The 11,184-nt window shown below is 40.2% G+C and overlaps 1 protein-coding gene across 1 annotated transcript in view; it reads right to left on the bottom strand.

Annotated features, from left to right (window-relative positions):
* LOC115373657 (histone deacetylase 4-like) overlaps window positions 1-11,184 on the bottom strand; it is a 66,306-nt gene extending 55,122 nt beyond the window's left edge. The window contains exons 1-2 of the mRNA XM_030072159.1: window positions 11,072-11,184; window positions 8,092-8,450 (exon numbers count right to left, since the gene is read on the bottom strand). Coding sequence (XP_029928019.1) covers window positions 8,092-8,113 — 22 coding nt within the window. The 5' untranslated portion in view covers window positions 8,114-8,450; window positions 11,072-11,184. The remainder of the gene's footprint in view (window positions 1-8,091; window positions 8,451-11,071) is intronic.

Here is an 11,184-nt window from a genome sequence, read left to right as displayed (position 1 = left end):
CAAGTACGACATAGCTAATTACATAATAATAAATAATAAACAGTCAGATGATACATGGTCAAATAAATGTATCAGGTTTATCACACGACTCTGCTGCTTGATGCTGCTTAGCAACAATGCCAGCAGCTGCATTGTAGATGGAACTATTTTTCCATCTACAATAAACATAATAATAGCATGAAAACCAGTATGAATATCAACTTCCACATTATAGCCATCATTAGCGCTGGGCAATATATCAATATTGTTGATAATGTGATATGAGATAGATATTGTCTGGGATGTTTGATATCATAATATCATAATAATAATAATAATTTGCCTCTACCTGTTTGGTCATTATATACACACTATTGATGATTGTTCATCAAAAAGCTCTTGCAATTAAAAATCTTATCAAAACACCAATAGTCATCCATACAATTTCGTCACAATATCGTTATTGATTGAAGTTTCTATTTTAATATTATTTCAGTGTGCTCGTGTTGAGTAGGAAGAAAAGGAAGTCTTTGTCAGGCACTATTCCCTCCAAAACATGTCACCTTACATATTTTGTCATATCTGTGTGTTTGTATTTAGGGCGTCTTTGTTAACAGGGATGGGAAATTATTTTCAAGTTAGGGCTGACAACGTAGTCTATCATTTTAAAGATGACAAAATCAATACATGTCAAACAAACATAATTATATGGTATGCACTGCAAAATGATTAGACATATGCAGAAATAAATGGACTATAACTTCAAACACTTCTCTATAAACAGACATGTCAGAGCTGGTCGTGTTTGCTGACTGAGTTCAGTTCACATAAAGATAAATTAGACTATTCTGTATATGCTAAGCAGCACAGCAAGGAGCGCCTAAGGCTTGAGAAGACTTAGCTAATCTTGGGATCCAGCCCAAGCGAGTGCAATTCTCTGACCTTACTCATTAGTGTTTTTTTGTTTTAATTTTCATCACAGCATTGTTGTAAGGCTGCATAATGCTTGAAAATCTTCCGCTTGTAACCTAGATACCACTGAGCCTTCGAGGAAAGGAGCAGTGTGTCAAGTTCACCGGTTCAGAGCCTTAAAAGGCGCTCACGCCCACACACAGACCCAGCAAAATAAAGCAGCAAAATCTAATCTTATCACAGTTTGAGCCACGGTGTAGCAAAAATATTCTCTTTGTTGGATTTGACAGTGCGTTTAATCTTTAATTTCTTAATTTCTACTGTAAAACCATTAAGTTCAAGCTCCCCATTCACAAATAATCACTTACCTATAGCCTTGCTGCATACATGTGTGTGGAAACTGTGTGTGTGTGTGTGTGTGCATGTGTGTGTGTTGATGACTCATGTGCAGACCCAGTTCTTGCTCCAGTGGTAAACACTGTAGACTTTCCTGGAAAGCCCTTGTGCTTCTGACTAAGATGAAAACAAAGCGTTGCCTGGTAGTGGCATCACTTTCCCTTTTTAATAAGGTAGCACAATTTTTTGTTGTTGTTTTGTTAGACAATGGCTTCATTTTTAATTTATGACATCATTGTTCATACGCAGCACTTCGAACAAAAGCAGCCTCTGGTCAGATTTTAATGGTGGTAAAATATTGACATGTTTGTTTTTATATACAAAGTGTTCAATTATGTGTGTGTGTGTGTGTGTGTGTGTGTGTGTGTGTGTGTGTGTGTGTGTGTGTGCGTGCGTGTGTGTGCATAGTGTCATATGTAATATATAGTATGACGACGCTGGTGTTTTTGTAAATTATTTTTATGGTCTTAGTGTGACGGCTTCAAAGCAAACTTTATTAGTCATTCATTTATAAAGTGAAATTACTGTTTCCCTGTAATTGCACTTCTTTTTTCTGTTCCTGATCAGATCACTGGCTATGTGAGTGTGATCTTCACACACACAGAAGCACATACAGTTCAGTGAGTCTCCCTCTTTATCTGGATAAGGGGCAGCCCAGATTGTCACCATAGGAACTGATAAGAGTGCTTAGTAAGTGACCACAACCACAGAAGGGCCCCAGAGAATCATGGGAAAGCAGCTCACACTGACATGATGAGGCACTAAGTTCAGAAGTCTGGTATAATGCACAGAGAACTAGTCATTACTGAACAATAAGCCCAGGCAGGGTGAATCAGAGGCTTATTTTGCTGTAATATTCAACTTTGTCAACTTCCTGGCTCTCATTATTATCCTGCTGATCGCCAGACACTGATCGACAAAAACTCAGAGTTTGTCTCATTTGTAAGAAGTGTCCCTAGTTAGGTAGCATTTTTAGGCAATATTGTCACTTACTGTCCCGTTACAGTAGGGGGGATAGGACACATCCTAATAAAGGTTCCTTGATTTGACCATCAAGTGGTTCCTTAGGACATCTCATCAGACCATGTGGGGAGCCAAAACTTTGGTTGTAACTTGCCTGGCATAGTCATCCTACCAGAAATTGCCTAATTCCACATTAGCTAAGCAAGTATCTAATATTACATTTACATAATGTTTTCTATGGTATAGTTTTGCAGTTACTTTTGCAGTTATAGGTTTGTTAGTCATGTACATTTCCTTGCTAGCTTGTCTAAATTCATGTAACCTTTGAGACAAAATGGATTTCTTATAAGGGATATTCCTAAGTAGGAACCAAGGTGATGGGAGGCTTCCCTGCAAATGAGACAGATGCACTGAGGTAAATTTATTTTATAACAAACTAAAATCAATAAAATTATTTTAGCACAAGTGCAAACCTAGAAATGTATGTAGCTTACATGTATGTGCTACATTGTAGCACAGCAACAAAAAAATCCCATAGATAAGTTTGGTACTGTCAAAGTAATCTTGGAAAAATCATGTTTCTCTGCTTGGTTAGCCATCTGTTTATCTGCAGTAAACTAGGAGTAACATGTTTTTGACAAAAGATGGTCAGGGTTAAAGGTACCCAATGTAATCTGTGGCCACCAGTGGCGCTATAGTGCACACTAAGAAGACGGGGTCCCTGTTTTCTTCTTGAATTTAATTGATGCATGCAATTTCCTCTCAATCTGAGTTTACTTACGAAGAATAACACTACTTTGACCGTCTTTGACAGCCAGCCCTTTAGCTTGTAGCGTTAACCCGGAAACTAGGCTACATCTTATCCCGCATAGCGGACACCAGAAAAATAGATGGTAACAGGCATGGTACACAGAAATATATTTTATATTGTTGATTTGCAGAATGCATAGTCGTTAGAATGGGTTTCCTGAACCAATATAGTTTTAATAAGCAGGAATATGAGACACTTCATACTTATTTTTGGTTGAAATTCAACAACAATAATAATAATAATGATAATAATGAAAAACAATTACTTCCAGTTTAAGCCACAACCACTTTTTTCACAAATGCGAATTGTTTTGCCCCAAAACAAATACAAATAGTGGTGCCTCCACACACCCCTAGTGCATGGGGATGACCAATTACTAAAGCCAATATAAACAATGCAACTTTCAAAATGTCCCGTAGTAAGGCCTTGCAAATGTTTTTTTAGGAAGCAAATGCATTCAACAAGTTCATTAGGCCTCAAGGACACACAGAATGTGTTTTGGTGAGACATGTTTAATGTAAACAAAACCAGGAGAGTTTACAAGGAAAACTACTTTGGGTAGCTTTAATTTGTTTAGAAAACAACAAAATGGACCCGTTGTCTTGACTGAGACAAATATGATTTGGTGTTGTCCAATCAGAAATGTATTTGTAACAAGGCCGTGTAAAAACAGTTGATAGTATTGTCACGGTCAGATAGTTTGTGTGTGTTAACAGTTGTGCAGCTAAAGCAGCATGCTTCAAATTTTGTGAATAGACATTAAGCCAAACTGATACCAACTGATTAATTCATCCTGAACGTGACATTTAAGAAAACCGCCCACCTTAACACGACACAGTCGACACGTTAGCTCTGGGCTAAGCACAAGTGTAGAACAAATGTCGTCGGCTAATATGCTAAAGCTCTCGGTACATAGAGTAATCACTTCTGTGCAAACACTCCAGCCTGTTTGCTGATATGCCCACAAAGACTGATGTGAGGCCCTTATCAGCCTGACCCCCTTTTTCTGGTAAATATAAACCCAACAAAGTGTTTCGCATTTCACTTTTCTAGGAAGAGATTTATGGTAAATGATATTTAATCTAAAAATCCCACTGCTGCTGTAATAAAGAAAATGAGTGGTAAGTCCTAGATCAAAAACGTGCATGCTAGTAAGCTCATTATGGATTATAAAAATGGTTCAAAACATTACAGTAGCACACATGCAGGCAGGCAAACACGCACACAATCTGCAGGAGGGTCAACATGCGAGCAAACTCACATACACATACACACAAACACACACACACACACACACACACACACACATATACTGAGGGCTTTATTTAGAAGGCAGTAGATGATTGGAAATAACTTTCAAAAGCAAACTCAAAAAAGTTGGCAGCTATGGAACACACTGAAAATATGAGAGAACAGCAAAGCTGCAAGCCTATACACCAGACTGTTTACTTCAAAAAATAAACCAGCATTCTTTAATTACTATATACTGAGTGAATCTACTTTTAATAGTAGAACCAGACAGCTGACACAACATGAAACCGCTGGATCATTTCCTCACATCCATTTCTCTGCAGGGACAATAAACCACACAGATCTAAGTCTGTAGTCCTGATACATCTCAAAAACAGGATGTGTACCTTTCTGCTATCAGTCAACAAGCGCTAAGAAACTCCCACACACCGTTGCTTCCTTGCTGTTTACACATTTCAGTGACATAAAAAACCCAGTGACGTGACAAGCCTCAGGAGGGTCACAACACCCAAACGTTGGGCATTTCCTCCTCATTTTGCGGCTTTCAATGTCTTTAGCTTGTCTGGTTTTCATTTTCCGACACAATGTTCGCCAACAACATTAAAGTGTGGTCCTAAGCTGTCACTCAGAAAGGAAAACGAACACCCCAAATCAAAGCTCCACTTGGCAACCTTCCGCAGTGCTTTGTGGACCTGAGATCGGCTCCTCCTAAGACGTTTCAGAAGCAGACGAGGGGTGATGATGCAAAATTCTAGCCGAGGGTACTAATCATCTCTGTCAGATGCACAAAGATGCACAGAAAATCAGTGCGACTGGATGTGTTGTTAGTGGGAAGTGAGTTAGATGGGTAGTGGGAAGATGCTGGGCAGCCCTGAATGGCCCTCTAGTGGGAAGCAGACTATGGAGAGAGAGGAGCAGGGTGGGAAATTAAAAACAGCCAAATCCTATTACATTTTGACTGCAGCTGCTAAGTTTATCTGCTTCACCAGCCACACTGGTAGGTAACAAAAATCATTTGGAGGTGCTATTCTGGTGTGGCTGGTAAAATAGTAAAAGACATGTGGAATTTAGGGGTTTGCCTGCCACTGCGGCTTGTGGACAGAAAGAAAATGCAAGAAAACAGTCCAACAGCACTGGACTGGGGCTGCATTGCATTGAAACAATATCAGGTTATCATGACACAACTCTGCTTCCTAAATTAGAAATAAAATGCAAACTACTAAGCAATCTCATTGCAAAAAGGGATCTGAAACAAGTAGGGGGATAAAGAGTATCATCATTGTTTATATGACCATGCAGTAAGGCTGGGAAATAATTCGATATTATCACTTATCACCAATTATTGACTTTAACACAATTTTACTGTGATGAAATAATGAGAAACTTATAATATATAATTCTGGTTCCTAAATTAGTAATAAAATGCATATATTAATTAAAATCACCACCATACACCAAACAAAATCTGAAACAAATGACCATGCAGCAGGGCAAGGCAATAATTCAATATTATCGTTTATCACCAATTTTAAAAGTATTGTGATGTAATGATATCAAGCTGTCATGACACAAAATTCTGTTGTCTAAATTGATTACAAAAGGCAAGTACAAATTAACATCTACCATAAAATGAGATCTGAGACAAATTAGGGGACATTATTTTCGAATTAAGAATTGCATCATTCTTTATGTGACCACGCAATTATTCAGTGTTATCATTCATCACCATATTTAACAGAATCGTATCAAGATGAAATAATGATATAAAACTATGCTGACACACAATTCTGTTGAGTGAACTAATTATGAGGGGTAAATACTAAAAATGAGATCTGATCACTATTTGAAAGCTGATCATACATTATGTCACTGTGCAGTTCAAGGCACGCAACACCAATTTGATCACTTAACATGATTCCACAGACGTCATTATATATGGATATGAAAGTAATTTCTCAGGATTATCGTGGTATTAATTTTGTCTATAGCGCCCAGCCCTAGTTGTAGCAGAGAGCAGTAGACGTGCTCGGGCATTAGAATGGACTGTCTAATGATAACTGTTGAGCTGCCTTAATCCTGGGTTGATCTAACAATGTAATGTGCTTGGCCCTGCTTCGGTAGAGGGAAATGTGTGGGCCGACACCACGACGACTAGATGTCTGCAGCCTTCTGTGGACAAAGTGTGAATATTTTCCCATAAGGAGGCTCTGGACTGGCCGTATGCAAGGGGATTCAACAGCACAGACAAAGACACATGCCTCCTCAATATCCCTGTCGCCCTTTGTGGTGTGTTTGGGTGGGATGGCGATGGCAGTGGTGGATGGTGGGTGCTGCTGGGCTCATGCATGTCCCTTGGGGAGCAGCGGTTACCTCCGTCATGGTATTTATAGTGCACACACTCCCAGGTGTACAAAGTAAACATGGCACATGTCATGTTGGAAACTAACCTTTTCTTCCACAAGCTGATCATGCAATCATTTATAACTTCAGCAAAACACAAGCCAAATCTTATTTTTAAATAACAGAGCATCTAAAGTGGTTTATTAGGTGTGAAAGGGGATGGCAAAGTAGACATAGACAACCAGGATGTGTTATGGACTTTTACTTTGCTCTCTAGAGTCTGTTCATATTGAATCAAGGCTACTTTCTCTCAACCATTATCCAATTAACATTCATAAGACGTGATGAAAATGTTTTATTGCATTTTAGGAAGCTGCGATCTGTCTAGGCTCCTAATCAAAACGCACACATATATCAGGGTGGCAGATGCAGCAGCAGAGACATTTCTCTTAATGTGACTGTATTGATGAGCTGAACTGTTATTATTCCGCAAATGACAGATACAAATTTGCCGATGCTTCCACAGCGGTGACGGATCGCTGTTTCTCTGTGATTTCTTTTCATTCTCAGTGCAGAGGCCTAGTTGATAATAAAGACGAGTGGGAGACACATTACAGGATTTCATCAACTGTCTTTCTTTCTAACGTAAACATCAGAGTTGCTGTCGCTTTCAAAGTTGGTGTGCTTACAAGAAAGCATTGTGACAACTAACACAGGTAGCGTATGGGTTGGCTTAATCAAGGCCAGTTAGAAGTGGACAGATAAGAGTTTTGGAAAGACGATGCTAATACTTTTAGACTGAAGTCTTCATATTTTATTCTGATAGTCAGTACTTTTGACCATTTCCATGTCAAAAAATAGTACAAGTATTTAGCGTTTCCTGCTGAATTTCCTTCTTGTCAGGGTGGAAAAATCTCTGAAAAAGCACTGGGATCATCATGGGAGACTAAAACTTTGCAATGAAGCCTATTTTTTCAGGTTCTTTAAGACAGGGAGAGCCATATCAAATATTCATCGCTACAGTAGGTGAAACTCTGGGATACATTAGTCCTTTTAATGAATAATTTCTTCCTCTAAACATACGGTTACAATTAGATAAGTAGAAAACACAGCTTCACTGCAGGTGTTACATTTATGTAGCTGCAATCGAAGAGGAATGAACCACATGACCAGCTGATATCTGATGTGTAATAAGGTCAACATTAGCCTGATGTAATCAGCCCAACCGTAACATCTATGCTCCAATCAAGATCTGACCCAATTTTTCCAATGAAACTGCTTTTGTTACAGTAACTTTACCTTGCATGGTAACTTAGCCCTTAATTAGATCAGGAAATGTGAGTCAAATCTTGTTTATTTCCAGCTTGAGCAAAACACAAACAAAACACAGTCTTCCTAATGAGATAATATAATGCCAATGAGTAAAGTAAACCTCTTACCTTGGTGGCTGTGTGATGTCATCGTCGACACGCTGGTCCTGTTGCTGTCCACACTGGACAGCTCGGTGGTACAGAGGGCTTGGTGTGTACTGCAGGACAGATGTGTTTGTGTGTGCTGTGTGTGTGTGCACGTGCGTGTTTGATTTACAGTGTTCAGTGCAGTATTTTCCTGCTGAAATGTGTGGATCTCTGTGAATGTGTGTGTGTTTAGACCGCTCCAACACACAGTTCAAGCAGGTCCTGTCGCGAGAATCCCTCGAAGTTGGAAACACGAAACAGACCAGCAGCCAATCCCCATGCGCCTTTGACTTAGGTAATCCAATCAGGCTGCCACCTCTCTGTCTAGCACTGGTACCAACCTATCAGAGAGAAAAAAAAAAAGGGATTGAGTTACTATAAATTAAAATGAGAGTATCTCAAGCTCTCTATAGCAGGAATTGCAAATTCCATGTGATGCTCATGTGATGTACAAAAGGCTTTATTATTGTTCAAGTTTTGACCACAGCTGAGAACTTATGCCTGACCAATAACCACCGAGGAAATCAGCATAAATAGCACATAAGCTGTTATTAGCTAGGCACACAGCAAATTCTCCAGTCCTGATTTTTGACTGAAAATTATTGATGGGAGAGTTGTTTGTCCACTTATAGAGCTGATATGACTGTTCAAAACAACATTAAAGTCTTAAATTAACTCTGACAGGTATGGACTTGGAGAGATCCTGGTATGTGTTGATTTTTGCCCTCTCAGTGACATTTATTCTGTTGATTTTGCTGTGCATTCAGCTAACAGGAATCCAACTGTAAGCCTTGTAATAATAGTAAACAGTTTAAATGGTGCCAGAGGGTATTTTGTGAAGCAGTAGTAACAAGTTAGCCAGAGCAGTGGAACAAGGAACGGTCAATTTTTAAGTTTTCAATGTGCAGTTAAAAGAGTTATCTTGTGGTTGCAGCAACCAAATGATCTCTCACTTGAGGAGTTTGTTATTGCTGGTAGTTTTCACAGTTATCTGGCTGGCTGCACAGTCCCACCAAAATACTGTCAGCAGCATGCAGATCCAAGATCACCAACCAGAACGCCATCTCATTCAATACGACCTGAGAGGTTTGGCTTTTTTGAGCTTACACTGCAAGAAGCTGTAAACCAATCAGGCAATAAATTGGTTGTCCCAGACATTTTTTTGTTTTCTGACTGCAGCGCTCCAAGATTGGCAAAGAAAACATGGAAAGAGTAGGTTATGATGTATCATTTTTATAAGGATCAGTGAAATTTGTGTGGTGGAACGTTCTATTTTGAGTGTTTGAGCCTAGTCGCGATTTTAAAGATCAAGAGCCCAAAAGTTTCATTGATGAGTGAATTTTACAGAGCAAAAAGCCTTTGGTGATTGCTCTTTTCTTTGTTTTAGGGAATAATGACTGTTCACTTCTTTGTTTTGGAGAATAATGATTGTTCTTTTCTTTGTTCGCAGCATTAGCCTCGATTCCTCGGGCCTGGAGCAGCGGTGTCAGATGTAATCACAGCCTGAGCCCAAACCAGCAAGTAGACTGCACCACTACAAATAGAATGGGTAAAACTGCCCCAGGGCAAGGTGGGGGTGTGGGGAGAGTGTGTGTGTGTGTAAGTGTGTTAGCGGGATCTCAGAGGTCCAGAGAGGCGGGATGGGTGTGGGTTAAGAGGGGGGGTTCGGGGTTGGGGGTCTCAAGACAGAGGGCCAGACAGACAGGCAGCGCAGCCGCGGGACAAATTGCCAAAAAGTCGGTCACTGCACACCCTCACTTGATGGAAAAGGGGGGTGCACTGTGTCGTGGGGGAGTAGCTTACGCTCCAGGGGGGCTCCATGCAACACCATTCTCTCGGGGCATCTCATCTGTCTGGGTGTGTGTGCGTGTGTATGCATATGTGTGTGTGTGTGTGTGTGTGTCCCAGGCTATTGTCCCTAAAAAAAGAGTTGGCTTGATGCAGGGTGACAGATCTGGGGAGACCAGCCCTGCAGCCCTGGAGTAAAAATAAAGACCTTGAAAATGGGTTAGAACCAGTGATGTACTTGGAAATAACAAGGTGGATAAACCGTGACCCCCTGTCGCTCGTCATCAAATCACCAAAATCAACAATTAGATTTTAAAAATATATCTATATTCTTCGCTTGCTTCCCCCTTAAAGGACTTAATCTCTGTAGATAAACACTACAAATTCATAGAATGAGAGCCTAAAAGATGACAACAGTGAGTTTAGTTAGATTTATTCAACACTACGTCCATAAAATAAAGTCCCGAGCATATATAAACAAAATCCACCATTTTTGACTATTATTTACAAATATGGACCCCCTTGTGCGCCATAGCAGCTTCTAAAACAGACATATTATGTTGCTTTGATGGTGCCACAGCCTCAACAACCCGTACGCCTCCATTCACAAAAAAGATTGACGCATGCAGAGAATTACCACCGCCCATCCCGAACCATTCACACACACACACACACACACACACACACACACACACACACTCGCACACATACACATGCACAAACACACACTTTATACAGGCCTATGCCTTCGTTTTGGGCATTTACCTCGTCAACAACGTGGTTATAAGCCGATACAGGCGTACTGACACAGTGTATGTTGCATTAAAGCCTAAGGCCCGACCGTGCACTAAAAATAGCTCTCCAACAATCGGCATAATAAATATCGCCTGTCCATTCTCTGCTCTTGCCTACACACTTCCCGCCCGCTACAGTGCAATAAACCGTAGTGGAAATACTATATATTTGAATTGTGAAGTCATTCCGACCCAATTTAGAAAGGATTATGAGTCAAAATCTGCGGCAAAAAAGGAAGCAAAAACAGCCCAAGTGGAAACTTCAGCCGGACATTGTTTTGATGAATCCTGTGCATCGCATCCTTGTTAATATCAACATCAAAGAGGCACAGCTCGGCTACATTTTCCCATGAAGAGGATATTAACACACCACAGCTCACCTAGACGGGGCCAAGAGCCGGCCAGTTGTTCCCACATATGTCCACAGTTTTTATTTCTCTCCCATTTTAGCCAGGGTTTTCTCAGGACAGGGCGAAAAATTCATCTCCTGACA

The sequence above is a fragment of the Myripristis murdjan genome, chromosome 2 (assembly GCF_902150065.1).
Source record: "Myripristis murdjan chromosome 2, fMyrMur1.1, whole genome shotgun sequence".
In the NCBI taxonomy this organism is placed as follows: domain Eukaryota; kingdom Metazoa; phylum Chordata; class Actinopteri; order Holocentriformes; family Holocentridae; genus Myripristis; species Myripristis murdjan.
Note: the sequence above shows the minus strand (reverse complement) of the source record. Positions and strands in the feature narration are given on the sequence as shown.